The sequence below is a fragment of the Oryza sativa genome, chromosome 8 (genome assembly GCF_034140825.1).
Source record: "Oryza sativa Japonica Group chromosome 8, ASM3414082v1".
In the NCBI taxonomy this organism is placed as follows: domain Eukaryota; kingdom Viridiplantae; phylum Streptophyta; class Magnoliopsida; order Poales; family Poaceae; genus Oryza; species Oryza sativa.
In genome coordinates this window covers 26,089,419-26,116,846 of record NC_089042.1, presented here as the reverse complement: position 1 = coordinate 26,116,846, position 27,428 = coordinate 26,089,419, and the positions used below count along the sequence as shown (strand labels likewise).

General features: G+C 42.0%; 3 protein-coding genes and 2 non-coding genes across 15 annotated transcripts; 3 read left to right on the top strand and 2 right to left on the bottom strand.

Annotated features, from left to right (window-relative positions):
* Positions 1–930: 930 nt before the first annotated feature.
* LOC4346076 (uncharacterized) lies at positions 931–11,701 on the top strand. Of its 11 annotated transcripts, none has more exons than XM_066303400.1 (18): positions 934–1,302; positions 1,477–1,626; positions 2,231–2,296; positions 2,890–2,960; positions 3,110–3,298; positions 8,049–8,215; positions 8,324–8,600; positions 8,671–8,764; positions 8,849–8,982; positions 9,059–9,140; positions 9,215–9,341; positions 9,419–9,570; positions 9,664–9,970; positions 10,039–10,097; positions 10,171–10,314; positions 10,392–10,523; positions 10,641–10,725; positions 11,368–11,701. In XM_066303400.1, exons 6-18 carry the CDS (start codon positions 8,063–8,065, stop codon positions 11,374–11,376), a joined length of 1,755 nt encoding a protein of 584 aa, XP_066159497.1. In that variant the 5' UTR covers positions 934–1,302; positions 1,477–1,626; positions 2,231–2,296; positions 2,890–2,960; positions 3,110–3,298; positions 8,049–8,062; the 3' UTR covers positions 11,377–11,701. The 11 variants fall into 11 exon arrangements, with proteins under 11 accessions (XP_066159506.1, XP_066159505.1, XP_066159504.1 ...); XM_066303406.1 differs by having other exon boundaries at positions 3,110–3,304; positions 9,664–9,748; positions 10,174–10,314; XM_066303405.1 differs by having other exon boundaries at positions 3,110–3,304; positions 9,664–9,748.
* A 4,088-nt stretch (positions 11,702–15,789) lies between these two features.
* On the top strand, positions 15,790–17,640 carry LOC4346075 (uncharacterized). The gene is made up of 5 exons (XM_015793293.3): positions 15,790–16,398; positions 16,506–16,551; positions 16,808–16,893; positions 17,036–17,094; positions 17,325–17,640. Exons 1-5 carry the CDS (start codon positions 15,946–15,948, stop codon positions 17,461–17,463), a joined length of 783 nt encoding a protein of 260 aa, XP_015648779.1. The 5' UTR covers positions 15,790–15,945; the 3' UTR covers positions 17,464–17,640.
* A 391-nt stretch (positions 17,641–18,031) lies between these two features.
* Positions 18,032–18,104, bottom strand: TRNAE-CUC (transfer RNA glutamic acid (anticodon CUC)). The gene has a single exon. It is a non-coding gene; the product is annotated as a tRNA-Glu (tRNA).
* Positions 18,105–19,403: 1,299 nt separating this feature from the next.
* On the bottom strand, positions 19,404–20,338 carry LOC4346073 (ethylene-responsive transcription factor ERF015). Its single transcript, XM_015793965.2, has one exon. It carries the CDS (start codon positions 20,275–20,277, stop codon positions 19,708–19,710), a length of 570 nt encoding a protein of 189 aa, XP_015649451.1. The 5' UTR covers positions 20,278–20,338; the 3' UTR covers positions 19,404–19,707.
* A 2,562-nt stretch (positions 20,339–22,900) lies between these two features.
* LOC112936280 (small nucleolar RNA Z247) lies at positions 22,901–23,039 on the top strand. The gene has a single exon (XR_003238407.1). It is a non-coding gene; the product is annotated as a small nucleolar RNA Z247 (small nucleolar RNA).
* Positions 23,040–27,428: the final 4,389 nt, after the last annotated feature.

The window sequence follows — 27,428 nt, the reverse complement described above, 5'->3', positions numbered from 1 at the left end:
GCGATACACACGCCATGATCCCCAGCAAAACCGGATTACTTCAACAATATTAATGGAGTTTAGGAGTTTCTGTCGGGATCCAAGTTGATCCAGATGCGCGAAATTAACTTGTTTGATTTGGACTCAATTTTTGCGTTATCAAATTGTTAGTATAGAGATTGAACTACGTGAATAAAAATTGGTAGCAAACCAAACAGGAAGTGGATTTTTTTAAAAAAATTCCTCAAGGGAACATTCGTGCATGGCATTTAAAATGCCATAAAAAAAGTAAGATAGATCAAAGTAAGTTGAATTTGAACATGCATATTTCTATAGTGACATATCACAAATTGATCTATGTTACTAAATATTTATAAATTTTGACTTCTAAGAGACATGCAGAAATAAGACAACATACCCTTAAAAAATGAACAGAGTTTTCCAACATACTCTTAGTCACCTAACACTGTAACACGCTGCATAAATTCTGGAATCGATATGTTACAGTCACCGGCAACATTTCCTATTTAAGCTAGTGTAGATGGAGCTAGCTAGCCGAGGTGGTACTAAGCTAGCTACAGCTGCCGCTACTGCTCGCTTGCTTGCTGCGTTGCTGCACGCGTGGGCCAAGGGCCCAAGGCCTAGCTGCTGCTGGGCTGCACAGCTAGCGCGCTTTTTTTTAGCTTTTTTTTTTAGTATCCCTTTTTCCTATAAAGTTATCCCCCACTACGGGCAATTAAGATCCTAGAGCTTAAACCTCAATGATCAACGTCATCATTAATTTATAGCCCTTAGATCGGTAGATTAGATTGCATCTGCACCGTTGGATGCAATCTGCCTCGGGGTCGAACACAACACATATACTGCAGCCCAGGAGGCCCAAGTCGTGAGGCCCAGGAGGCCCAAGTCAGTCCAATGAGAGATTTTAGGGTTCGGTATGTCTCATCTCCTCCTGACTTCCTGAGCAGAGCAGCAGCGGCGTAGTGCGACGGACCCTAGCGCTCGCCCACCGCGTCGCGATCGCGCGCAGGTGGCGGTGGGGACAGGGCGCTCGGTCGCAGGAGGCGGCGATGGCGCGCAGGTGGTGGTGGGGACCGCGCTCATCTCGGTCGCAGTAGGAGGTAGTGATGGGGAGCTGTGTAGCGATGCGGCGATGGGGGAGAAGCGTCTGGACTCGGCAACCAGCGATACGGCGATGGGGAGAAGCGTCTGGACTCGGAAACCCTAGCGCCATCCATCCGATGGGAAGAAGCATCTGGAACCCTGGCACCATCCATGGTGAAATCAACCGCCCCCTCCCCATCTTCTTGGCTAGCAGAAACGGTAATCACCATGCTTCTTCCCATTCCCCGCCCTTAATGATGTGCATTTACATTAGAAACGGCCAAAATCATTATGGTACTGGAGGCACGATGGTTAATACGATTTATGTGCCTCTTGCAATTTCTCTTCGTAAGCCTCTTCCAAACCTTTTGATAATCCTCTTGCAATCCCCAGTGCTACCAGACGTCTCCTCAAACCTGTGCCTCTCCGTCAGACATCATCCATCCATCCGCAAGCCTCAGATCCATACCTCCCTCGACATCATCGCTTCATCCTGCAAGCATATTCTCCAATTCGGACATGATTGCGATCACGGCAAGATAGGTTAGTTGTGGATCAAACTTTGTCAGATCATTGTATGTAGGCTTCGTTACTAATTTTGTATGTCTGAATTGAGTTGGTTCTTACTTCTTTGCCCTAAGTACTGATTTTAGTTTCTGAAAAAAATATGTCTGAATTGAGTTGGTTCTTTGCCCTGAGTACTGATTTTAATTTCTGAAAAAAAATGTGTGAATTTATTCTATTTGATAAGCCTGAATTTGACATCAATTTTGTCCATATTCTATTTGAGCAAACATTATGATTTCAACCAGGCAAGATCACTATGAAAGCTTTGTAAATTGGATTCTCTACACCTAAAGAAATAATCCCTATCCTATGCACTGATTGTTGTTCCAGTTATTTAAGAAAAATAAACTGATATTTGCAGTGGATACTTATATGTCCTATGTGATTTTAGTTTCTGAAAAAAAAGTGTGAGAATTTATTCTATTTGATAAGCCTGAATTTGACATCAATTTTCTCCATATTCTATTTGAGCAAACATTATGATTTCAACACTGATTGTTGTTCCAGTTTTTTAAGAAAAAATAAACTGATATTTGCAGTGGATACTTATATGTCCTATAACTTTAATGTATTTGAGCAGTTGGTGAGGAGCCAGAGGATTGCTACATAGATGTCCTGACATAGCGAGAAGCTACTAACCTGCTCGGTATGTCTTCTGTTGAGCTCACCCCATGCTATTCATGTTTCCTGTTAAAATGTGAAAAAAAATCATTTAAAAAACATACGTTAAATGTTATCAAAATTTTTGAAACTATGCACATCCATAGTTCATGTTATGATGCGTTTTTGTCACAAAAAAGGTGTTAAAATGAAAGCTTTTGGATGCTTTAGTGAGTCAGTTCAGTATGTGTAAATTTCACATGATTTTTCTCAGAACAATATTTGAGCATACATTGTGGATTTTGCACATGCAGGAGACCTATGCACTGGGTACTGTTTTAGTTTCTTAAAAAAATAGAACCTGCAGCTTATACTGTTTTTCAAACTATGCAAATCCATAGTTCATGTTATGATGCATTTTTGTCGCAAAAAGTGTGATAAAATGAAAGCTTTTGGTTGGTTTGGTGATTCAGTTCAGTATGTGTGAATTTCACATGAATTTTGCCAGGTTATATTATATTCGAGCATACATTGTGGTTTTTGCACATGTTGGAGACCTATGCATTGAGTACTGTTTTAGTTTCTTTAAAAAAATGGTGCTTGCAGCTTATACTTCTTTCACCTATCCTTTATTAATAGATACAAGAACATTTGTTTCATCACTTGAGGAGAAGCCTGACAATTGTCATAAAAGCAGATAACCTTGCTCGGTATGTGTGTTGTTCAACTCATCCTATATTTTTCATATTTTTTTGTACATCTCTTTTCTGATTTCATATTCCAGTTACATCTTATGCGTATACTCCTACATTTTCAAATATAATAAACTTACATCCGATATTTGTAAATATATGATCAGATGCTTTGTTGATTAAAACTAAAAAACAAAGGGTTCAACCCATGGATGCTGGGCAAAGTACTTCACGTTTTCCAGTAGGACGTCGCCGGTCAAGACGTCCACTGGCACATATTTTGGTACCTCACCCTGATCATGCTACTGCTGCTGAATCACGACGAAAACGTAAACTCATATTGGATGCCCATAGAGGTAGAGGTTGGTTCCCCAATTTACACCTTCAATTTTTTTTTAGTAATGTAAAGTTTATCGTTGCCTACCTACCTTAGTTACCCGGTTATAGCCTATCTAATTATGTACCCACATTCCCTTCACAACATATAGCATTATCTTCAGAACAACGGTCTTTGCATCGAGAGTTGAACATAACTGAAATAGGCTCTTCATCTGCATCTACTCCTCCATTGGCTAATGAACAACGAATTATTGGAATATCCTCTCATTCACAGTCAGCTGAGAGTAATAATTCTTCATCTGTGTCTACATCAAACCAAGTATTTCGCCATCACCGTATGTTATCATATCCTTTATACGTAAAATTTGACATACGCCAACCTTACATCTTATATATAACAGTATCTGCCATCTTCCATTCATATACTTTGTTAGGAACAATCTATGCTCCACTTAATCTTGGCAGCCATATTGAATTTGTAATCCACCTCCAGAACCCATATTGAATTTGTTAACTTCTGCGAGCTCCCTTTCAAATCATTTCTTGCAGCATATTCATCGATACAATTCCATGTTTGCTATGACTTCAATGGGGGCTAAAATCATTGAATCCATCAACGACGGCCATGGACCATATGTCTTCAAAATTAGTGGATAGATCTGCCACAGAGTAGGCTCTTTAATACCTTCACAAGGTCGTCGGCCAGAATATGCTCAGCTATACATCTTCGATACAGAAAATGAAATCTCTAACATAATCAACATTGCTTCTTCTTCTCGCGACTCCTTCCATGCCAATGAAGAAATTGTTCGCTCTCTAATAGAAATGTTCGATACACACAATCCCATTGTGAAGTTATTCCGAACAGCAAGAGAAAGATTAAGTGAAAATGAATCTGATCATTACAAGATCCGACTATTTGGCTCGACAGATGCACATGGAGATATATACAGTGCACCAGTTGCAGCAGAGGTTGTAGGATTAGTTGTTGGGGATATTGGGGTGACTGATATTGGTCGGGATATAATAATACAACACCATTCATCACAATTGCAGCGTATAGATGAAAAACACCGAAAATTTATGGCCATGCAATATCCTATTTTATTCCCATATGGTGAAGATGGTTTCCATGAATCCAACATGTATAACCAAACAGCAAGTTCATCTGCCTTGCGGCGTAACAAAGCAACAATGGTTGAATTCTTTGCTTATATAATGCATGATAGAGCGGGCCAATTCAACACTCCATTACGTTGTGGGAGGTTAACCCAATCTTATTTGGTTGATGGCTATTGTTGTGTTGAAGGTGAGCGCATACAACACTATAGGTTGCCCAGTTTTCAACACAAATATAGATTGGCACCATTCAATTCTTTAGCCAGCTCTGTGTCTAGAGGCATTACAACTGGTTCTTCGGCTGGCCAACGGGTTATCTTACCAGCCTCTCATACTGGAAGCCCTCGGTATCTATATCAAAACTATCAAGACTGCATTGCTATTTGTAGGAAGTATGGTTGCCCAGATCTTTTTGTCACATTCACATCAAATGCATCTTGGCCAAAAATTCTACAAGCTCTAGCACCTGGACAACAACCTTCAGATCGTCCAGATATCGTTGACCGTGTGTTCAAAATGAAGCTGAATATGTTAATGGATGACATTAAAAAAATATTTTTTTTGGTCCCATACATGCAGGTAATTTCCAAAACAACTTTCAATCAAAATTCTTAGATACATATATTGTTCATCAAATCCATATAATAGTTAACCCTTTTGTACAGTTGTCTACACTGTAGAATTTCAAAAGCGTGGACTACCACATGTCCATATAATCATTTGGCTTTCAAAAGAAGAACCTCTAGATGCTGAAAAGGTTGACCTACGTATTTCAGCTCAACTACCAAATCCTACACTTGATCCAATAGGATTTGAAGCTGTTACTTCTTTTATGATCCATGGGCCTTGCGGTCCTGGAATTTCCTATTCACCATGCATGTCTGAAGGAAGGTGCTCCAAATTTTATCCAAAGGAATTCTGTGAACACACTTATATATTGCAAAATGGTTTTACCCAATACGCACGACCAAACAATCAAATAGTTACAAAAAATGGGGTTGACATTGACAACAGAGTCATTGTTCCTCATAATGTTGATTTGGTGGTTAAGTACCAAGATCACATAAATTTGGAAAGTGTTAATCATGATGGTATGCATAAGTATCTTTTTAAGTACGTTACAAAAGTCTATGATTGTTCTAGAGCTGGTATTCGTCGTAATTCAGCAAATGAAACTATAAATGAAATAGACAACTATCTTGAATGTCGATGTGTAACCCCAAATGATGTTGCTTGGCGTTTACTTCAGTTTGATATACACCATACAGACCCATCAGTTGAACGCCTTCCGGTCCACCTCCCTTTAGAGAATAATGTTGTGTACACAGAGGATGATGACCTAGAAGAAGTCATTGAAAACCCAGGAAATCAGAAATCCAAACTTACTGCATGGTTAGAAGCTAATAGTCAATTTCCTCAAGCTAGAGAGCATACATATATTGAATTCCCTGAATACTTTACATGGCATGCAAGTGAAAAATATTGGGATATACGTCGTGGTTGTTACAATAAGATTGGACGTATAGCTCATGTTGATCCAACCAAAGGGGAGAAGTATTATTTGAGGATGTTACTCCATATAGTTAAAGGACCAAAGACCTTCTCTGAAATCAGAAATATATCTGGACAGCAACATCCAACATTTCGAGCTGCATGTGAAGCTCTAGGTCTCCTTGGTGATGACCAAGAGTGGTCCCATGCTCTCAATGATGCAGTGCACTGGGCCTTACCTTATCAGTTACGTCAGTTATTTGTAACAATCTTACTGTTTTGTGAGGTGACAAATCCACAAAGGCTTTTTACAGAACATGCCCAGCATATGAGTGAAGATTTTAGATACAGAACAAATCAAAATCTATCACAAAGTAATAGTTCATTTGCAGACTCTTTTGTTGGCAATGCCCTATTATTTGAATTGGATAAATTATTGAGAAATGCTGGATATTCTTTATCACACTTTAATTTGCCACTTCCAGATGATATTGGTAGTGCATCTGCAGATAATAGATTATTACTAGATGAACTCAGCTATGATATTACCAGCATTGCATCTACATCTGCTAATGACATCAATAGTCTGAATACAAACCAGAAGGAAATATTCAATTCTATTTCTAACTCAGTCATAAATAATGAGGGAAGAACATTCTTTGTGTATGGACATGGAGGAACTGGAAAAACTTTCTTATGGACAACTTTATTAAACTTTGTGAGAACTCAAGGGAAAATTGCATTAGCTGTTGCATAATCAGGAATTGCAGCCCTCCTACTTCCAGGAGGTAGAACACCTCATTCCCGCTTCAAAATCCCTTTGGACATACGTGAGAATTCTATGTGCAGTATAAAGAAGAACACACACTTAGCAGAACTTATTCAACAAACATCTCTTATTGTTTGGGATGAAGCACCTGTGAATCACAAGTATTGTTTTGAAGCATTAGATCACACACTTAGATATATATTATCGGACATTCGACCTAATGCACAGCATAGGCAATTTGGTGGAATAACTGTTGCATTTGGTGGAGATTTTCGGCAAACACTTCCTGTTATTCAGAATGCAACAAGGCACCAAATTCTGCGAGCTTCTATTGTTAATTCATACTTATGGCATCAATGTGTAGTTCTTCAACTGACTGAAAATATGAGACTTAGCTCACAAAACCTTTCACCATCCGATAAAGAAGAACTACGGGTATTTGCAGATTGGGTTTTAAGAGTAGGAAATGGTACAGAGCCTCATATTTCAATAGAAAATGAAACCAATGGTACTTTCATAGAGATACCCCAATCTCTTTTGTTGCCCTCAGATTCCAGAAATCTTGATAGCTTGATTTCCTTTGTGTATGACTTAGGATATGAACCAAGCAATATTACAACATATTTTTGTGATCGTGCAATTTTATCACCAACAAATAAGGTTGTTTCAGAAATAAACAACAAAATCATTGCTCAAGTAACAGCTGCTGAAATTTCATATTATAGCTCAGATACTATTGATGATAGCTGTGCAAACCATTCAACTCTAGAGGCTCTATACCCAACAGAATTCCGCAACACAATATCTTTGAATGGACTTCCAGACCATGTTTTGCATCTCAAAATTGGTGTTTCTATAATGCTTTTGCGTAACCTTGATCCTTCTAGAGGTCTCTGTAATGGGACTAGACTTATTGTTACACAGCTCACAACCCGCATCATTGAAGGGGAAATAATGACTGGAAAAGCCAAAGGTTCAAAAGCATACATACCGCGTATTATAACGACATCAGCCCAATCTAAGTGGCCATTCAAGCTAAAAAGACGTCAATTTCCAATACGTTTGTCATATGCGATGACAATTAACAAAAGCCAAGGTCAAACACTTCAAAAAGTTGGTGCATACTTGCCATCTCCAGTTTTTTCTCATGGACAATTATATGTTGCGTTATCACGAGTAACATCTCCAAAAGGCTTGCGGATACTTATAAACAGCAATAGTTCATCAAATGAACATTGCACGCAAAATGTAGTATATCATGAGATTTTTCACCGTTTCAACAATGATATGAATTAGTTACCAAGGTATTTTGTAAACAAATTATCTCTTATATGCAATGTATGTTTTCTGATATTGTCTACTAGCTAACCTTAGACCTCTTATTTCAGGAACATTTCCATAGATGGGATCAGCAACAAAACTCAAACAGATAAATTTGGGACAGCAAAACCTCAAAGTTTTCGGACGACTTATTAGACTATGGGATGCTAAAAACATGGCCTCAGCCAGTACACCAACAATATTCAACATCGATGGGGTAATTCTTGATGAAGAGGTATACTATCCTACACCAAAAAATGATTTATCCTATGCTTAACTTCCAATCTAAATATTACTGATAAAACGATGCAGTTTTAGACTTATACCAGTTCTAATCTTGCAGGGCACTATGGTGCAGTTTACTATTCCAAAGAAACTTGAAAATGAATTTCGTCCATCACTAACTCTAGGTTGTGTCTACATGTTTGTTGATGTCAATACTGTTGACATTAAAAACAAAAAATATATTTACCACCACCAAAAATACATGTTGCAGTTTAAGTCCAGCACAAAGGTTCATCACCTAGAATCAAGAGGTTCATCCATCCCAAACTATGGTTTTGAATTCTGCCCATTTGATCAGATACCATCTAAAAGCGGAATATCAAAACCATTGATAGGTAATACTTGCATTTTCTATCTTCTTTTATTTAATTATTATACAACTAATCTCGAACATTTTGCCTCTAGATCTGATAGGAGTTATCAGCCATGTTGGGCCATATGATTATGCTGGCAAAACATCATCCAAGAAAAACAGAAAGCTCAAAATCCGTAGCAAAGAGTATGTATCACATATGCATTATATTTTTATGTTCCAAATGTATATGACACAGTAGTTTATACCTTTTGTTTCACCAATTTGTAGTGAACAAGAACAAGAAATAGTCCTCTGGGGTGAATATGGAGGGTCATTTGATGAAGCTTTTGTTCTACAGAAATCTACAGACCACAAAATAGTAGTAGCTATACTTGCTGGACTTACAGCAGGGACTTATTTAGGTCAGTCCCTCAAATAACTTTTTAATACCCCCTCTCATAAACAACACTACTCACTTATGTGCTACAATTTTAAAAGGCAAAACAGAGGCTACATCAAGTTCAGCAACACAAATATATTTTGACTCCGATATAACAGAGATTGCTGAATATCAAAGCAGGTAACTTATATAGCTTATTGTCATACTGATTTTAATTTATATTTGCTTCAAAAATGCATCAATCTTCCTTCAAGCTACCAATGGGATATTCCAACTCTCCAACAACAAATGCCACGAGTTGAACATTTAACTCCACTTCAAGCGGCTGGTAAGCTATACAAACTTGAAGAAATATCAAGACTGCCCATTTCTGCTTTCGAGGTACCTCATTCACACTACATCACTAAATAAGTTGCTAATCTAATTAAATAATCATTTCAATATTTCTTACACACTAGGGAGGGAATTCATACAGTTGCATTGCAAAGGTATCAGCGATAGTACCATATACAAATTGGTACTACAAAATATGCAAATCATGTACTGCATCATACAATAGCAACTCCGACACTCCAAGATGTCAATGTCAGCATTCCATGCCAAAACCAATGTATGTGACATATCTATAATACTAATTTTTCTTATTAATTAATTCGTCTTACATTTCTATAAACAAATCTAATATACTCAAACAAACTTTCAGGTACAAACTTCCTTTAACAATTAAAGATGAATCAGGAACTTTGGACGCAGTAGCATTCTACAATGTGGCTGAGGATTTGGTTGAGGTAAATGCTACTCAAGCTACCCAGAACTTGAAAATTGATGCAACAGAACATGCCATAGCTCTTGATATAGCCATTGGGAAAACAAGATTGTTTCACATTGCCATGAATACAAAGTACTCTTCACACTTCACTATCAATTATGTCCTCAAGAAGAGTTATCCCGTTGAAAATGAAAATACAAGTTTGATACTACCTACTCTGGAAAATACAAAGGTAGCAAAGGTATACAAATGTTTGTCCTTACCATATCTTCTACCAACCATCTATAATCTAAAAATAACTTTTTTCAGGAATCAGCCACCAAACAACTTGCAACAGATGAAGGGCTAACCACCATGGAACATTGCAGGTTAACCAACATATGCCTTTTTTACTTATTATATTCTGCTTAACATTTCTATATTTATGACTACAACTAATAGCAGCAAAGAAGACCAACATCCCACTACGCCACCATCCCTACAACCTCCAGAAACAACTCTAGACAACAATACAGTAAACCAAATTATACCTTCAGCAAAGAGAGCTCTTCAATTTGAAAAGGAGTTACACATTGATCAACCAAGGTACTGCACTGATACAAGTTCTTTTTCCAGAATATACAAACTATTCTTCAACTAAATTCCTTTCATATATGCATCAGCCCAGCAATTGCAAACACTATTCAGGTTGCAACAAATCAACTTTATCATCCCCAACAAGTAGATCTCAGCAAGGAAAAACAACCGTCAACAGAATTTTCTCCAGGACAAAATTCTAAGTGCCATAAAAAAGTGTACGTGCACACCTTAAGTTTCAGCCTATAAACATATATATGTGTGTGTCGCGCGCGTGCATATATATATGTATGTATGTATGTATGTTTTGCTACTAATTTGACTGCTAAATTCAGAACGGAAACCTCCACCAATGGAGAGGAAAACCAGCTGCAGCAGCCAAAGATAGCTGATCAACAGCCATCGGGTCACAAGGAACAGGTACAACTCTTCAAATCCTTCACAATTCTCCTACAACATGGCCTTTTATCAGCAACATATATAGATTTTCTTAAAAAAATTAGACCTGCACCAAATCTGTCACCATCACTGCTAACGATTTCCTTAAGAAATTTAAACCTGCACCAAATCTATCACCATCATTGCTAACTTATCTTTGCAACCATTACTTGCAAGTTTACTGGCAAAACCAACCAAATCTGAAATATGGCATTTATATCTATTCCATATTTTATCCTCAATAATAAAAGACTCAAGATATGATTCTTAATCATATCTGATTCTGCAATAAATGAGAAAACAAAATTAGTATCCTTATTATCACCACTGAAATACTATAAGAATCACCCACAACACCACAACAACATGTGCACTGCTCAATTTCTCATACCACAGTCCTTCCTTCACAAAATTTCTTCTGCAAACACAACGTCCATTGCCAACACAGATGGACCAACAACCAGAAAAAAATAGGTTAGCTCTCACTATCCAGGTTCAGCTATAGCTTCCTAATTACATAGTTTTCAAGCTTATATTTTATATTTAACATGCTTCATGCATTTCAGTGCTCTGTACATTGTATATGCCTATCTATACATCATCAAACGCATTACTCTTCTTCAGGAACCATGAGGCGCAACTCATCCACACCAACTACCTGCAAGCAGTTTCCAAGATTACTGCATCCAAATCAATAGCTATTTATATCACTCTCCAAGGGAAATCATCCACCGACGACCTCTCCAAGCTGCAGCCAACTCAAGCTCATGTTGTGAATTACATGAAAAATAAACTTCCTCACATGCATATCATTCTCGATGGAGAAAATGTCACAAACAATGAGATTTAGACCTTACAGTTTCCTACTGTTTCCAGCTCATAGTATTACTACCTACCTACAGTTTGCTGTAATCAAATAAACAAAACTTAATTTTATATTTGCATGTGTTTCACTCAACTTATATTTATCCTCTGGTGAAGATCTTGGTGTTCCTAACAATATTCTGCTTGCAATGTTTCCAGTAAATCTGAATGGTGTTGTCATTGTGACTATAAATTTCCAACTCCCTGGACTCGAAATGAGTTTTTTGTGCTTGGCACTTTTAGCAATTGATGATGCAAATATCATCTTTAATTGATCAGATAGCAGAACTGCTTACTTTTGAAATTGTATACTATACTAAACTATATTCCTGTTTGGTTAGGTAGCAGAACTACTCACTTATATCTCACTTATTCATGTTTATTCATACTTACATGCATATTCATCCTTTCTAATGTGCCCGCCACAACGCGCGGGGTTTCAACTAGTTACAGATAAAGACGACTCCATTATTTTTAATCGATCCAGCACGAGAGTGTGCTTTTTTCATTAAATAAAGTGGGAGAAAAATGCAACCCCTAAGAGCAAAGAAAAGGCAAAAGCCAAGAAAAACTGTACACTATACAAGGTGCGGAACAAGCTCACTAAGGCACTTAGCGCCCGCCAAACCCCACATGTCGACTTCTTCCTTTATTCTCGCGAGAAGATACGAAGTTGTGGCCTCCTTGTACTCATAGATCCGCTGGTTTCATTCCTTTCATATTTCCCAAACGATGAGGAGGATCATGGTACGGGATCCCTTCTTGGGAATGCCAGCCAAAGTGGCTGGCACTTCCCACCATTCATTGACCGACTGAGTAGTCTCCCAGTGTCAAGGCTCAAGCTGATGATTGGCCACCCAATCCGTCCTTTTAGTGTATCTGCACCTAGTGACGAGGTGCAAGGCCGTTTCGTCCTCTCCCCGACAAAGTGGGCACCGTCCGTTGTTCTATCATCCCCTGGTCGCAAGTCGGTCAGAGGTCCAGACTTTATTCAGGATGATGAACCAGGCGTGTAGTTTGCATTTTCCTGGCGCCCAGACCCTCCAGATCAATGAATCAAAGGTTGTGTCGAGCACGCCAACGCATTGTGTTTATAGGCCGACGAAGCCAAGTACTAGTCATGGGGTGTGAACTTCCATGAGATTTGGTCAGACTCTTCCTCGTCTAGCTACACACCACGGACTGCGGTCCATAAAGGCCACAAGCTGCTCCACGAGGGCCACTGTGATATGTGGGTTTGTCTCCAAGGCTAAATCTCCGACCCAGACATTATTCTCCTTTCCTTGGTGTAGGGACTCTCTCCTCTTCTTAGAAATTGCGTAGACTAGGGGTACGAGGAGGTCTTTGGGTCTTCGCCCTTCCATCCATGCTTGCATGTATACTTTAAGAGCATTGCTCCAGTCCAGCATATTGTACCTCGAGGTACCGGTACCTTGAGGTACCAATTTAAATCCGGCCATTCATTCACGGAGGGTAAGATTGAAAATCTCACGCTAAGCAGCTCGTGATGCTCCTTCTCTTTGACTGAGTGACTGTGTGAACGAAGACTCCAAGAGCAACTGAGCAAGTCCAAACCAAGAGCAAGGGCGTGGTGGGAGCGGGACGAGGGGTGGTCGGCGCCGGTGGTGCCGGGGGCGTCGGCGGCGGGGTGTTGGACGGCGGCGCGTTGGGTGCCGGCGGTGTCTGCATGGTGGCGAGGTAACGAGGAGCAGGAGGGGTGGTCGGCGCCGGTGGTGTTGAACGGCGGCGCCTGCATCGGAGGCTGCTACGCGGCGGCGGAGGCGACGAGGACCTACGTCGGTCGCCTATGTGCTCGAATCCGGCAGCGAGATTAGGGGAAGGGCCGCGGTAGGCGTATGTCACCAGCGAGCTTGGGGGAAGTGATGCACGGAGGCTCGTCGGCCCCCTCCACCTCCACTCCGGCTAGCCTATCCATCCCTGGTGAGAGCCATCGATCGATGCAGGCATGCAGCATCTTTTGGAGAGAGAAAAGACAGGAGGAAGATGAAGAAGATACACGTGAAATTACTTAACTACCCTTACTTCTTTAGCACCTCTCTATGCTATGTAAAATCACGTGGACAGTACTACTAGGTACAACTCTTTCTCACCCGTTGGATCAAACGAAATCAATGGCTTAAATTGCATGTACAGTAAAAATTCTCATACTTTAATGTGATCATGCATGTACGGTGTGTAACAAACAACACAATCAATCGAACACATAAAAAAAACATCCATTTAAAAACACATCATGAATGAATTAAGCCGATTGAAATTGGGACAAATATATATGATTAATCATTAAATAGACTGAAAATCAGCCGTGTAAATCTGTTGCTAATATTATTATAGCATATATCATCTCGGGGTGCATGCATGTCTGAACTTCTCATGACGTCTAATGCTCGCCGGCATCTCTCCTGCTCCGGCGAGTCTCCTCAGCTGCGGCGGCGGCCGGATCAGTTGTCTCGACGACGAACGGTGGCGGCGGCTACTCGACGCGCTCATACAGATTCTTGAGGCTCTGGAGATTTTGCTCGATGTTGCTGATGTACTTCTTCCCCTCCGAGCGCTCCACCGCTTGCTGCCTCACGCGCAGTTTAACGCCGACGTAGATGCCGGCCGCGAAGCTCCCGCAGATGCTGTACCCCATCTTCGCGAAGTTCGACATCGACATGGCCGGCGCACGTACGCCGCCGCTCGCCGGCGGTAGGGTTGTCGAACGGGCTGAATCTCCGGCGAGGTGGCTCGCCTGCATGCGTGCGTAACTGCGTATGCAAGTCGCGTCGTGTCGCGCGTGGAGATCGATCGATCGCCTCGGAATATGTACACGTGAGTACGTTCGATCGATAGAGTTTGTGTCGGAATTATCCAAGTTGAATTTGGGTCCAAGAGACCAGAGCCTGTTTGTGTCTAGAATTAAGCCAGGGTTTTGCCCAAATTAAATGAAATTAATTCTGGGCTGGAAACCGGCGGCTAGGATTGTGGCTAGAATCGAATATTGATGGCCTGATGTAATACGCTCTCAGTTCAAGAACATTGCCAAATTTTGGCAAGATTCAGTGTTACCGAATTTTGATAGTTTTTTACTATGTGTTTAGTTTGATGCCTTTTTAAATTTTGATAGTATTGAGAAAACTTTTGAAATTTTGGTAGGATAGCATTTTACTCCAATTAGTATGGTTAAAAGTTCCAATTAAAATTTAGAATAGTTTGATGGTAAAGAGGAAAGGAGAGAGAAGATAAGACTAGGGGTGAAAATAATCGTAGAAATTCCTGACTGACCGACACTTGTTCTCGATTTTGACTGGCTGAGCTATGTGAAAATTGTTGCCAACAAAATTAAAAATAGAAATAGTAGAAAAATATAGAAATGCAAATGAAAACTATTTTATTGTTATATCGAGTGTTTCCGAATTTTTATACCATAATTGTATGAAAATTACCATCTATTACCCTATATTTGTAAATACGTCAACATCTATGACCCATTTTTTTTTATTTGACTGATACCCATCAACTCCATACCCAAATCAAGTGCATGGCTAAAAAAAGAGACAATTATAATTTACATTGTATAATCTTGAATTTATTATATTTTATATAGCTATGTAAAGTTAAATGTGTGATTTCGCCGTTCAATGTTTTTGATATTTATTATCGTTTTCCAACACGTCGTTTCCGGTTTTTCCAATATTTTTCGATACCGTTTTCATTTTATTCTTTACTGTTTTCGATTCCGTTCCGAAAGAAATATAACTATGAAAGTGGTTTCCATATTTTCGGACCTTTTTCATCCTTAGATAAGAAAACACAAGTGGTTTTATGTGTGAGTTGGGGTAGTGGCGTTGGTAGGTTGGAAGTGGTGAATCCGTGGTGGTAAGCAGGGTTCAAATTTTCGGAACGAAATTTCTAAAATTTCGGTTCTATTGGATCCGCGATACAATATTATTTCGGCCAAAAAAATATTTTTAAAATTTGGTAATAATTTGTTCAAATTTAACAAAATTTATCAAAATTTCCAAAATTCGAAAACTAAAGATTGAACTGGTGAACAGGTTGAAGACTAAAGATTCGATATATATTGCACCCTCCGAAAAAAATGTCGAAAACTAAAGATTGAACTGGTGAACAGGTTGAAGACGATGACCGCGACAGCAAGAACGCGACGCAGCCGACCACAAATCGAGCTCCACTTGTGCACAGAGAGAGATGGCCAAACCGCGAACACGATAAGCCATCTGATCAGTGGCTCGCCGTCGCCGCTGCTCCTCTCCAACTCCAACCTCGCATCACTCCATGCGCGAGCTCGAGCTCAGCTGAGTGGACGATGGAATGAGGCTCGTGGCTGCCAAACCTTGCTGCCTCTTCCGAATCTCAAGCGTCGCCGCCGTTGCAGCCGGTCGCCGCCGGCCATGGCGAGCCGCGGCGGCGAGCGGCAATGCGCACGCCGAAGCCGAAGGCGATGAGGACGGCCAATCGCTGTCGGCGAGGGCGAGGGGCAGGCGGGCGCGGCTGTCGGCGAGGCGGCGGGAGAGGATCGTGGTGGTGGAGGGCGGCGGCGTTGGGGGCATCGGCGAGTTCCTGCGTCAGCCCGCCGGCGTGGAGTCGCTGCTGAACACGAGGGCGCTGCAGAGCTTCGCGGCGGTGGACGAGGCGCCGGGGGCGAACACGTTCCGGTGCACGCTGCAGAGCATCGGCTTCCTCGGGTTCCAGGTCGCCCCCGTCCTCGACCTCCGCGTCGCCCCGACATGCCACGACTGCACCGTCGAGATGCTCTCCTGCAGGGTACTACTGAATTAAGCGAATTGCTCTGCATGATGTCTCAATCACTTGCTCAATTGATCGATTCTACGGTTAATCTTGGTTTGATTTGATCGTTTTGTTGGTGGCAGTTTGAGGGTTCAGGCTCAGTTGAGCAGCAGAATGAGCTCTTTTCAGGTAAAAAAATTCAGGTTCTTCGGTTAGCTGATTGGCTCGCAGTTCTTGAAAATTCTTTGCAGTTTTGAGTGGAGACATCTGATTTATCTGTGCAATTAGTAGATTGGTCATCAATTCATCGTTGTCAATCATCTGTTTTGCTAACCATTGTAACCATGCGAATCATTACTGCTTAGTCTGAACTCTGAACTCTGAACTTCCTTTCCGGGGCAACAAAATAAAATGTGTGTCTGATTTAGAGGTTTGATGTTTGCAGCTTTTATGAGCAACCATATAACTTGGAAAGACGATGGTGAGGAACCATGCTTGGACATTGATGTCAATTTGGAGGTCACTCTGGAGGTATATTACATGAGAAGATACAGCATCTGGATGAACAGAGCACCTCAACCGTTTTGCTCACTGAATTACTGATTCTACGGAACTAAGAGATGATCTGATTTTTTTTTAACGTACACTGAAGTTCTTCATATGTGGATTACAGGTTTACACGAAGCCATTCAGCATGCTTCCATTGTCAGCAGTGGAGACACCAGGCAACCTGTAAGGCCCTACATTAATCACTGAAGTTTCTGAAAGTTCAGTAGTAAAAAAAAAAGGCAAAATATCTCAAAGAAATTACACACAAGTGCTCACCAGATGCTGATGAGAACTAAATTCCAATCCAATCACCCCATCAAGATGTTTAAGCACATCTTTTACACTGAAACTGAATCACTGTTCAGTATTACCAGTTTCATTTTGGTTTAACATTAGAACTGAACATTTGGCAGGCTGATGCAAGGCCTCCTGGACAGGCTCGTGCCCTTGCTGGGGGAGCAGCTGCTGAGAGACTACCATTCGTGGGTTCAGCTTCAGCAGCAGCAGCCTGAAATTTCCTCATTAGAAACTGCTGAAATCGATGCTTCATAGTCGGATGGCTTCATCGAATTCAGAGATTTTTAGCGAGACGAAAGAATTCTGAGAAAATATGTTGGATGGTTTGGAGAAAAATTGGTTGCCGATGTAACTAAAAATTGCAGTTTGTAATATAGTTCCATTATGACTGCTTCAGTGAAACTCAGGCATCAAACTGCACAGCTTACAATCTCTGTTTTCTTCAGCACTAGTTCTCGTAAAAAAAGACGAACTCAAGAATTAGGAAAAGGGACATTGCACTGAGAACTTTTGGTGAAGTAACAAAGATCTGAAAATGAATAATCTTTTAGGAATTTCAGCTTGCGTGATCATATATCACAGAGAGAGAAATGAAAAGGTGAAGTAACAAGCATCTGAAAACGAATAATCTTTCAACAATTTTTTGATCGCACTACATGATCATACATCGGAGAAGAGATGAAAAGGTGAAGTAACAAACATCTGAATCTGAAAACCAATAATCTTTCAAGAATTTTGGATTCATTGATCATACATCGGAGATAAAAAAAACCACAAAAAAGTTAACAAATAATCTTTCAACAATTATGAAACCAAAAAGAAATTCCGTTGCCGGGACTCGAACCCGGGTCTCTCGGGTGAGAGCCGAGTATCCTAACCAGCTAGACTACAACGGATTGCTGATGGAAGTACATATACAAATTATATAAATATTATTATTACAAAATGATACAGAGGGATATTATTGCCGTTCGATTCGAGGCTACCCGCTACCAGCATGCACGGTGTGGTGTCCAAGGCCCCAAAGCTAGAATGACGTGCACACGAGTACAAAAGAGAGATATAGCTGAATGATTGATGTGTTTGAAAATTAGCATAAACCAAAACTGCTTGCAATTGATGAGTAGACTCATCAGTAGAGTACTTATTTATTTGTGCATGACATCTTCAGGATAGGTAGATGCCATCATTTCCTGACCTCACCCACATCTGTAGTTGCATCAATCTTGGACATGTCTCAACTAGTAAAAAAGAAACGGTAACTTTAATTGCAACTCTGCTTGAAACTTGTTAACACTATATATGTTTTTCAAACAAAATGTGAAATACATGAACTTACAAGTATGATTACACAGAGACATCAAAGACACACGTACACCACGCGAGTGAGTCCCCTCCCTTAACACAAGCTTAAAAAGAAGGAAAAAACATGGCAAATATCGGACTGAACAATATATATGGTTTTGTACTATACGTAGCATATTTTGAAGGGGTTTTTCGGCTCAAAATTATGACTATAATGTTCACGTGAGCGCTCGGTGAGAGGAGTCCATTACTTTTGTTTATGATGAAACGGGAATTCCATTATTAATTTGGTTCTTTCACTTTCTATCTAGCTAGTTTTAAAAAATCTCTTCAAAAAAAAGTTTTAAAAAAATCTCTTGCAGCCCTTGCCTAAATCTCTTGTACTATCTTCCTCCGGATAGAGTGGAAAATAGGAAGAAAAAAGACATCAGTCATTCTAATGAAAGCCCTTCTGCTCTTTAACATGAAAGCCCTTCTGCTCTTTAACACAAGTTCTTGATTCTATAGACTTTGATGGTACAACTCATTATGGCTAGATTTGTTTTCATATATGTTCAGTTCATGCATTTATATATGTGCTTCATAATCCTTGGACTTATTTACATGCATGAGATTTTGACCCCATATATATACTCCAAGCTAGCATATGAAAAGGGTAATTGATTAATTCACATTCGACCCTGCCAAAGTTCACATATGTTCATGATAGCTAGTATCTTCATATAGAATGCTTCTGTCATCCCCCAGAATGAATTGTAAGAAAGTTATACCGCAAAATTAAACATTCCACTCAAAAATTTTCAAATTCAAACTTTCGCGCCATGGGTCGATTTCGCGCCTCTTTTTCTCCTTTCTTCCTCTGTTAATTTCCACTACAAAATCACACCGGATTGCAAAGAGAAACAACTGCAAATTTCCATTTCATGACAACATCCATCTCATATATAACAACAGTTCCTTTTCAAGAACCGATTATTACACTTCTCTTACACAAGGATCATACACAAGGTGCATGACCAAGTACAGACTAAGTTAATTTATTCCATGGCTAGAGTACTCTAGACTCTAGATCATGCATGTCTTCCTTGATATGGCTAGTTACACCATTAGGACAGCACAACACAACCACAAAAGTGCATAGTACACATGCTACATAGAAGGTGTAACTAGCTAGCTAAGAAGTTGTAGATATGGTCACTCTCCTTGCTGAACAATGGCGATCAAAGCGGCGACCTCTTCGATGTCCATGGAGAGGAGGCGGTCAGCCGCAGCCATGACGTCCTCGTCTGTGGTGGTGTCAGGCTCGTTGCAGTAGTAAGGATCGGCAGCATGGTTGGCCGGCGCCGGCGCCATGGGCGGTGCAGGTGCGGCGAACACGGGGACGGCGGCGGCGGCGACGGGCGGCGGCGGCGGAGGGAGCGGGCGGAACAGGACGGAGCCGACGTCGTGGGCGTACCTCTCGGCGATGGCCCTGACGTGGCCCGGCGTGAGCGCGTGGCGGCGGCGGTCGTCGATGCGGAGGCGCGGCGCGTGCGGGAAGTTGAAGGCGCGGTTCCCCGGCGGCGCGCCGCCGTGGAAGCAGTAGAGCGCGGCGTCGTAGGCGAGCGCCGCCGCCGCCGGGGACGGGAACGTGCCGATCCACAGCCTCGCGGCCGCGCGGTGGCCCCGCGGCACGCGGATCTCCGCCGCCCACCTGCCCCACAGCCGGCGCCGCACCCCCCTCAGCCCCAGGTTCTTCGGCGCGTGCGCCGCCGGCGGCACCATGGCGAGGTGATCGGCGACGCGAGGAGGAAGACGATGACGATGACGAGGAGGAGATGGTGTTGGGGGAGAGGGGATCGGAGGCGGGTTTTAAAGGCGGGGAGGGGTGGACACGTGGCGGCATGCACGCATGCAGGAGTAACGTGGGAGAAATGCCACGTGTCCATGCAACCTGGCGCATCTGTTTGCAAAATTGCAAGTGTTTTTTTTTAATTTTCTTTCATTTTATTTATTTGTTTATTATTATATAGGGATATTTATCTTGAAACCGGTTGACACCTACTCCTCTAGTGATGAGCCGGTCCGTGCATACGTAGTTCTATCTCTAGTGTCTCGTGCACAGAGAAAGTAGCTACATTTATGTTTCTAGCCATATAACTATAGGTTGAATTTATTTATGGGTTCACTCCATCTTTTAGCTTGCTACACTGCAAAAAATTTAGAGGAGTAACTAACAGTATGGCTTACTTTACCACCAAACGAAAGTGCCACACCATCTACTAATCTCTATCCATGTCAGTCCGGCTGCAATCTGCTCTGGGTCTGCAACTCTCTCCTCGCGCTTTATCCATTGGGTATTCATATTGTTGCTAGATGTGGCAATTGATCTCTGGGTCTGAAACTGGATGAAGGATGAAGGATGGTGGTCCTATCTTGTCAGATTGTACCATCGATGTTTTTATTTTAAAGAAGTATAGATATAGTGTTTTTATGTTGTATAAATAAGGTCTTGTCTAGATCCCACTTCAAAATTTTTTACCCTGTCACTCGAACGTTTGAACACTTGCATGAAGGCTGTGTTTAGTTCAGCGCAAAGTTTGGATTTTGGTTGAAATTGGAGATGATGTGACTGAAAAGTTATGTGTATATGACAGGTTGATATGATGGAAAAGGACTGAAGTTTGGATCCAAACTTTAGATCTAAACACATCCGAAGTATTAAATATAGGTTAAAAAAATAACTAATTATACAGCTTGCGGCCAGACGAATCTTTTAAGCCTAATTGCTCCATGATTTAACAATGTGGTGCTACAGTAAACATTTGCTAATGACAGATTAATTAGGCTTAATAAATTCGTTTCACGGTTTACTAACCAATTCTATAATTAGTTTTTTATTAGTGCCCACCCTATACGATATTCTATATAATATCTGATGTGACACGTTAAAATTTTAAACCCTGGATATACACCCCCTTAACGCGAGGGGAGTATAGCACCGAGGGCGGCGAGGGACGGATGCACGGAGCGTACGTACGTGCGTGCGTGTGTCACACGCGCGCGCGGCGACGGTGCGGACGTGAGCGATCGAGGCTGGGCCGCGACCGCTCTATACCTGCACAAAAGTACAAATTAGCATCCATCTGACTTTGCAAGAGTCCATGCCAGTGTGTAGGTAGACACTGATCAGGCCGGCTTAATTAATTAAGTAAAACCCACAAATACGACACACTATAATCTCTAATTATATTACTCTCTCCGGTTCCATTGCTCTTAATGTTTTGAATAAGGTTGTATTCAAACTTTTAAAATTTCGACTGAAAGCACTAGAATAACATATATATAGTCCCTCTTAGTCTTTACTATTAGAGTAAATACTTATTTGTATTTATTTATTGTATATGTCATAATAGACAATATAGTTAAAGATATACTTCAAAAATTATGTCGTTCTCCAAAAAATTAAGAATATCGAATCGGATGAAGGGAGTAGTACTGTCTTTGCTCGCGTTTGAAGATATGAGGATTAATTATGTGCTTGCAGATATGTAGTATACACGTACGTATAACCCCAACGCTCCGTATTGACGCCTACTACCGCGTCACTCCCATCGATCGGCGCAGTTTGACTCTTGTACCAGAGTATGTATATCGATTTCCATTATTATCGTTGGTTTATCATCATACTTGTTAGATGATAAGAATAGTTAGCTAGATAGATTGGTTCTTATCTTCAGTTTGTTGTAACTAACAGAGAGATAGGATAAGATCTCTCATCCTTTGTATGTACCACGCTAGGGGTTATTCCTAGCCTATATAACATGCAGGCGTACCTGGAGGAAGGGTATCGCTTCCATCACATGGTATCAGAGCCTTCCACCCTCCACCAATCAATCTTTCAATCTAATCTCCCAACTCCCGACGCAAATGGCGTCTTCTTCCTCCAACCCATCTGCTCTCAATGGGCAGACAGTTTCTGAGAAGCTCACCAAGAGCAACTTCGTGCTGTGGAAGGCGCAAGTTCTTGCCGCGCTGCGCGGCGCACAGATGGCCGGCTTCCTCGACGGGAGCAATCAGGCACCGGCTGCAACGATCATCATCACCAAGGACGATGGCAAGACCACCGAGAAGGTGGCAAATCCGGCGCTGGTGCAATGGAAGGCGCAGGAACAGCAGGTTCTCAGCTACCTGCTGTCGTCTCTGTCGCGTGAGGTGCTCACTCAGGTGGCAACACTCACAACGGCGGCAGATGGAGGCAATTGAGAGCCTCTTCGCATCTCAATCTCGCGCCCGCATCCTCAACACTCGCATGGCGCTCTCCACCACCGTGAAAGGAAACCGGAGCATGGCGGAGTATGTCGGTAAGATGAAATCTCTTGCGGATGACATGGCTTCTGCAGGAAAACCAGTTGATGATGAGGAGCTCATCTCCTACATTCTTGCCGGGCTGGATTTCGACTACAACTCGGTGGTCTCGTCAGTCACGGGACGCACCGGTCCAATCTCTGTGAGCGATGTCTATGCGCTCCTGGTTGGCTTTGAGTCGCGGCTGGAACTTCTCCAGAACGCGGCCAATCCTTCTGCCAACACCGCGTCGCGAGGAGGACGAGGCGGAGGCGGTCGTGATGGCAGAGGGCGCGGCGGCGGCAACCCTGGACGTGGCGGCAGCTTCGGGCGCGGTCGTAATGACGGCAAGCCCAAGCCGACGTGCCAACTCTGCGGCAAGATCGGCCACATCGTCGCCAAGTGCTGGAAGAGGTTTGATCCCTCTTTCACCGGTGAAGAGAAGAACGCCAACACTGCTGCAGTGAACTCCTACGGCATCGACACGAACTGGTACATCGACAGCGGCGCCACCGACCACATCACTGGAGAGATGGAGAAGCTCATGGTGAAGGACAAATACACCGGCAATGATCAAGTCCACAATGCTAGTGGCGCAGGTATGAATATCGATCATGTTGGTCATACTGCAATTCGTACCCCTACTCGTGATCTAACGTTGAAAAACGTCCTCCATGTTCCTGATGCATGCAAAAGCCTTGTTTCTGCCCATCGCTTTACTCGTGACAATAAAACATTTGTTGAACTTCATCCTTTCTTCTTTTTGGTTAAGGATCAGGTAACGAGGATGCCACTCCTTCGAGGCAGGTGTAGATCCGGCCTCTATCCTCTGCCAACAGACAAGCTCCAAACCATCTCCAACAAGCAGGCTTTTGGTGTTGTCAAGCCCTCTCTTTTCCGGTGGCACAGTAGATTAGGGCACCCTTCTTTTTCTGTTGTCAATCGCGTCATTAGCCAAAATAATCTCCCAGTTGTTAGGGATTCTAGTCAAGAGTTTGTGTGTGATGCTTGCCAGAAAGGCAAGAGCCATCAGCTACCCTACCCTAAGTCCAGTAGTGTTTCTATTGAACCTTTGCAACTTGTGTTTTCCGATGTATGGGGTCCTGCTATAAACTCTGTTGGCAATAAAGTTTATTATGTTAGTTTCATCGATGACTTTAGCAAATTCACTTGGATCTATCTCCTTAAACACAAATCTGAGGTTTTTGCCAAGTTTCAGGATTTTCAAAACCTTGTTGAACGCTTGACGAATAGAAAAATCAAAGCTGTGCAGACGGATTGGGGCGGGGAATACCAACGTCTTAATTCCTTCTTTCAGCGCATTGGGATTGAACACTACGTTGCCTGTCCCTATGCGCATCAGCAGAACGGTTCTGCCGAGCGCAAACACCGTCACATCGTTGAGGTCGGGCTCTCGTTGTTAGCTCATGCCTCCATGCCTCTCAAATTCTGGGATGAGGCCTTCACCACCGCTGCTTACCTCATAAACAGGACCCCAACCAAAGTGATAAACTTTGAGACCCCTCTACAACGTCTGTTTAACCTGCCCCCAGATTATTCTCTGCTTCGCACCTTCGGCTGTGCCTGCTGGCCGAATCTGCGTCCCTACAACGCCCGCAAATTAGCTTTCCGTTCTAAACAGTGTGCTTTTCTGGGTTATAGCACGCTTCACAAAGGTTTTAAGTGCCTAGACATCTCTACAGGGCGTGTGTATATTTCCCGTGATGTTGTCTTTGACGAGCAAATCTATCCCTTTGAAAAACTTCATCCCAACGCCGGTGCTCGCCTCCGGGCTGAGATCAATCTCCTCCCGGCGCATCTTCTTCCGCTGCTTGATCACGGGGGTGTACAGATGCATGATCAACCGCTGATTGATGATTCTAATCCTGCTAATCCAATTATTGAGAATAGTGCAGGCAGCAGTGCAGGCAATGGAGCAAAATCAGGGGCGCAGCACGGGCATGATTTCATGCAGAGTTCCGGCGGGCAACCTACCGGCGGCCATCATGACTCTCTGACGCACAGTACCATGCATGGCACGGAGAACCAGGCGGACCAGGAGAACTCGGCGTCATCTCGATCTGCAGAACCGGTCACGCCGCGACACGCAGCGAGTCCCTCGGCCGCGCCACACGCGGCAACCGCGCCAATCGCGTCGTCACACGCGGCAGCCTCGTCTCTGTCGGGAGACATTGTGGGACCGGGTTCACGTGGGCCATCGCAGGAGGATCAAGACACGTCGCAGGAGGATCAAGACACGTCTGCATCAGCTCCTGCTTCTTCCACATCGCATGATGATGATAGTGCTCAGTTTGCCGCTCAGCCGACTCGACCAGTGACCAGAGCACAGCGTGGTATCCACAAACCAAAGAAGTACACAGATGGCACAGTAAGGTATGCAGGACTCACACATACAGGAGAACCAGGTAATCTCCAAGAGGCTTTAAGTAATACTAATTGGAAGTCAGCTATGGATAGCGAGTTTGCTGCTTTAGTGAGAAATAAAACCTGGCACCTAGTTCCACCAAAGCAGGGGGTGAATGTAATAGATTGTAAGTGGGTCTATAAGATTAAAAGAAAGGCAGATGGAACTATAGATAGATATAAAGCTAGGTTAGTAGCAAAGGGTTTTAAACAACGTTATGGTATTGCTTATGAGGATACCTTCAGTCCTGTAGTTAAGGCTGCTACTATTAGACTTGTTCTGTCACTGGCTGTGTCACAGGGATGGAGTCTTCGACAGCTTGATGTACAGAATGCCTTCTTGCATGGCTATCTTGAAGAAGATGTGTACATGAGGCAGCCACCAAGATACGAGGAGAAAAAGATGCCACACTATCTCTGTAAGTTGGATAAGGCTCTGTATGGCTTAAAACAGGCACCTAGAGCTTGGTACTCCAGGTTGAGTAAAAGGCTACAAGAACTTGGTTTTGTTTCATCTAAGGCTGATACATCTTTGTTCTTCTATAATAAGAAGGGACTTGTTATGTTTCTGCTTGTATATGTTGATGATATTATAGTTGCTAGCTCTTCTGGTCAAGCAGTTACAGTTTTACTCAAGGAACTTGAGAAAGATTTTGCTCTGAAAGATCTTGGGGATCTGCACTACTTTCTGGGAATTGAAGTAAAGAAAACTGAGAAAGGTCTGCTGTTGACACAGGAAAGGTATGCAGGTGATATTATTAAGAGAACTGGAATGAGTAATTGTAAGCCTGTGAGTACTCCTCTCTGTGTGTCTGAAAAACTGTGGTTAAATGATGGTGAATTTTTGGGTGCAAATGATGCCAGTCAGTACAGGAGTATCGTTGGGGCTCTACAGTACTTAACTCTTACAAGACCAGACATATCTTTCTCAGTTAATAAAGTGTGTCAGTTCTTACAGAATCCTACTATTGTACATTGGGCAGCAGTAAAGAGAATACTTAGATATCTGCAAGGTACTCTTGGTCTAGGATTAAAGATTGACAAATCCTTTTCTTATATTGTTAGTGCTTTCTCTGATGCAGACTGGGCAGGATGTCTAGATGACAGGAGATCTACTGGAGGTTTTGCAGTATTTCTGGGATCAAATTTGATATCCTGGAGTGCCAGGAAGCAAGCTTCTGTATCACGCTCTAGTACTGAAGCCGAATATAAAGCCTTGGCTAATGCAACTGCTGAGGTAATGTGGGTTCGTAAATTGCTAGAAGAGATTGGTTTGTTGCATCCAGGACCTTCTCAATTATGGTGTGATAATATTGGAGCTACCTATTTGTCAGCAAATCCTGTGTTTCATGCTAGAACAAAACACATAGAAGTGGATTACCATTTTGTCAGAGAACAGGTGGCGCAGAAAATGTTGGAAATTCGGTTTGTTCCGTCACAAGATCAAATTGCTGATGGATTTACAAAGCCTCTTCCTGTGAGACAATTACAATTGTTCTGTAACAATCTCAATCTTGGAGAGTTGAGATTGAGGGGGAGTGTTAGATGATAAGAATAGTTAGCTAGATAGATTGGTTCTTATCTTCAGTTTGTTGTAACTAACAGAGAGATAGGATAAGATCTCTCATCCTTTGTATGTACCACGCTAGGGGTTATTCCTAGCCTATATAACATGCAGGCGTACCTGGAGGAAGGGTATCGCTTCCATCACAATACTAAATATCTTGAAGATTGGTTACTTCATACTCTATCAATGTATCTTCTGGACATGTATATCATCTTGAGGATATTATTAGTTATTACCTATTCTTTTTTCTTAGGGTATTTAATGAGCATCCATCTATTATGCAATTTTATGGGTTTGCCTATGTTATATCTCCACATGTGCAATGTTAGGTACAGGGCCCCTTTATTTATTTATTTATTGGGAAAATTTCAGATTACTACATATTTAATGATTAAACTATCAACTTGCTGCAATATAAATGACATATTTTAGATAGCTACGATAATACAAAATAAAATTATCATAAAACTGTAACTCTCCAGACCCTCTTGTCACTTAAACACCTGGCTTATATGCCATACAAACTCTACTAGATGGAAGCGAAATGATGAGAAGTGTCACATTGCAAGTAGGTTATGTATGACTCGTGGGCCTCGTG

Bases quoted from the DNA above. Each gene is read 5' to 3' on its own strand.
- LOC4346075 (XM_015793293.3), top strand. From the start codon at position 15,946: ATGAGGCTCGTGGCTGCCAAACCTTGCTGCCTCTTCCGAATCTCAAGC. The intron at 16,399-16,505 runs GTACTACTGAAT...TGTTGGTGGCAG, and splicing joins TCGAGATGCTCTCCTGCAGG to TTTGAGGGTTCAGGCTCAGT. The intron at 16,894-17,035 runs GTATATTACATG...TGTGGATTACAG, and splicing joins ATTTGGAGGTCACTCTGGAG to GTTTACACGAAGCCATTCAG.
- LOC4346076 (XM_066303401.1), top strand. From the start codon at position 8,063: ATGGGATCAGCAACAAAACTCAAACAGATAAATTTGGGACAGCAAAAC. The intron at 8,216-8,323 runs GTATACTATCCT...CTAATCTTGCAG, and splicing joins GGGTAATTCTTGATGAAGAG to GGCACTATGGTGCAGTTTAC. The intron at 8,601-8,670 runs GTAATACTTGCA...TTTTGCCTCTAG, and splicing joins AATATCAAAACCATTGATAG to ATCTGATAGGAGTTATCAGC.
- LOC4346073 (XM_015793965.2), bottom strand. From the start codon at position 20,277: ATGGTGCCGCCGGCGGCGCACGCGCCGAAGAACCTGGGGCTGAGGGGG.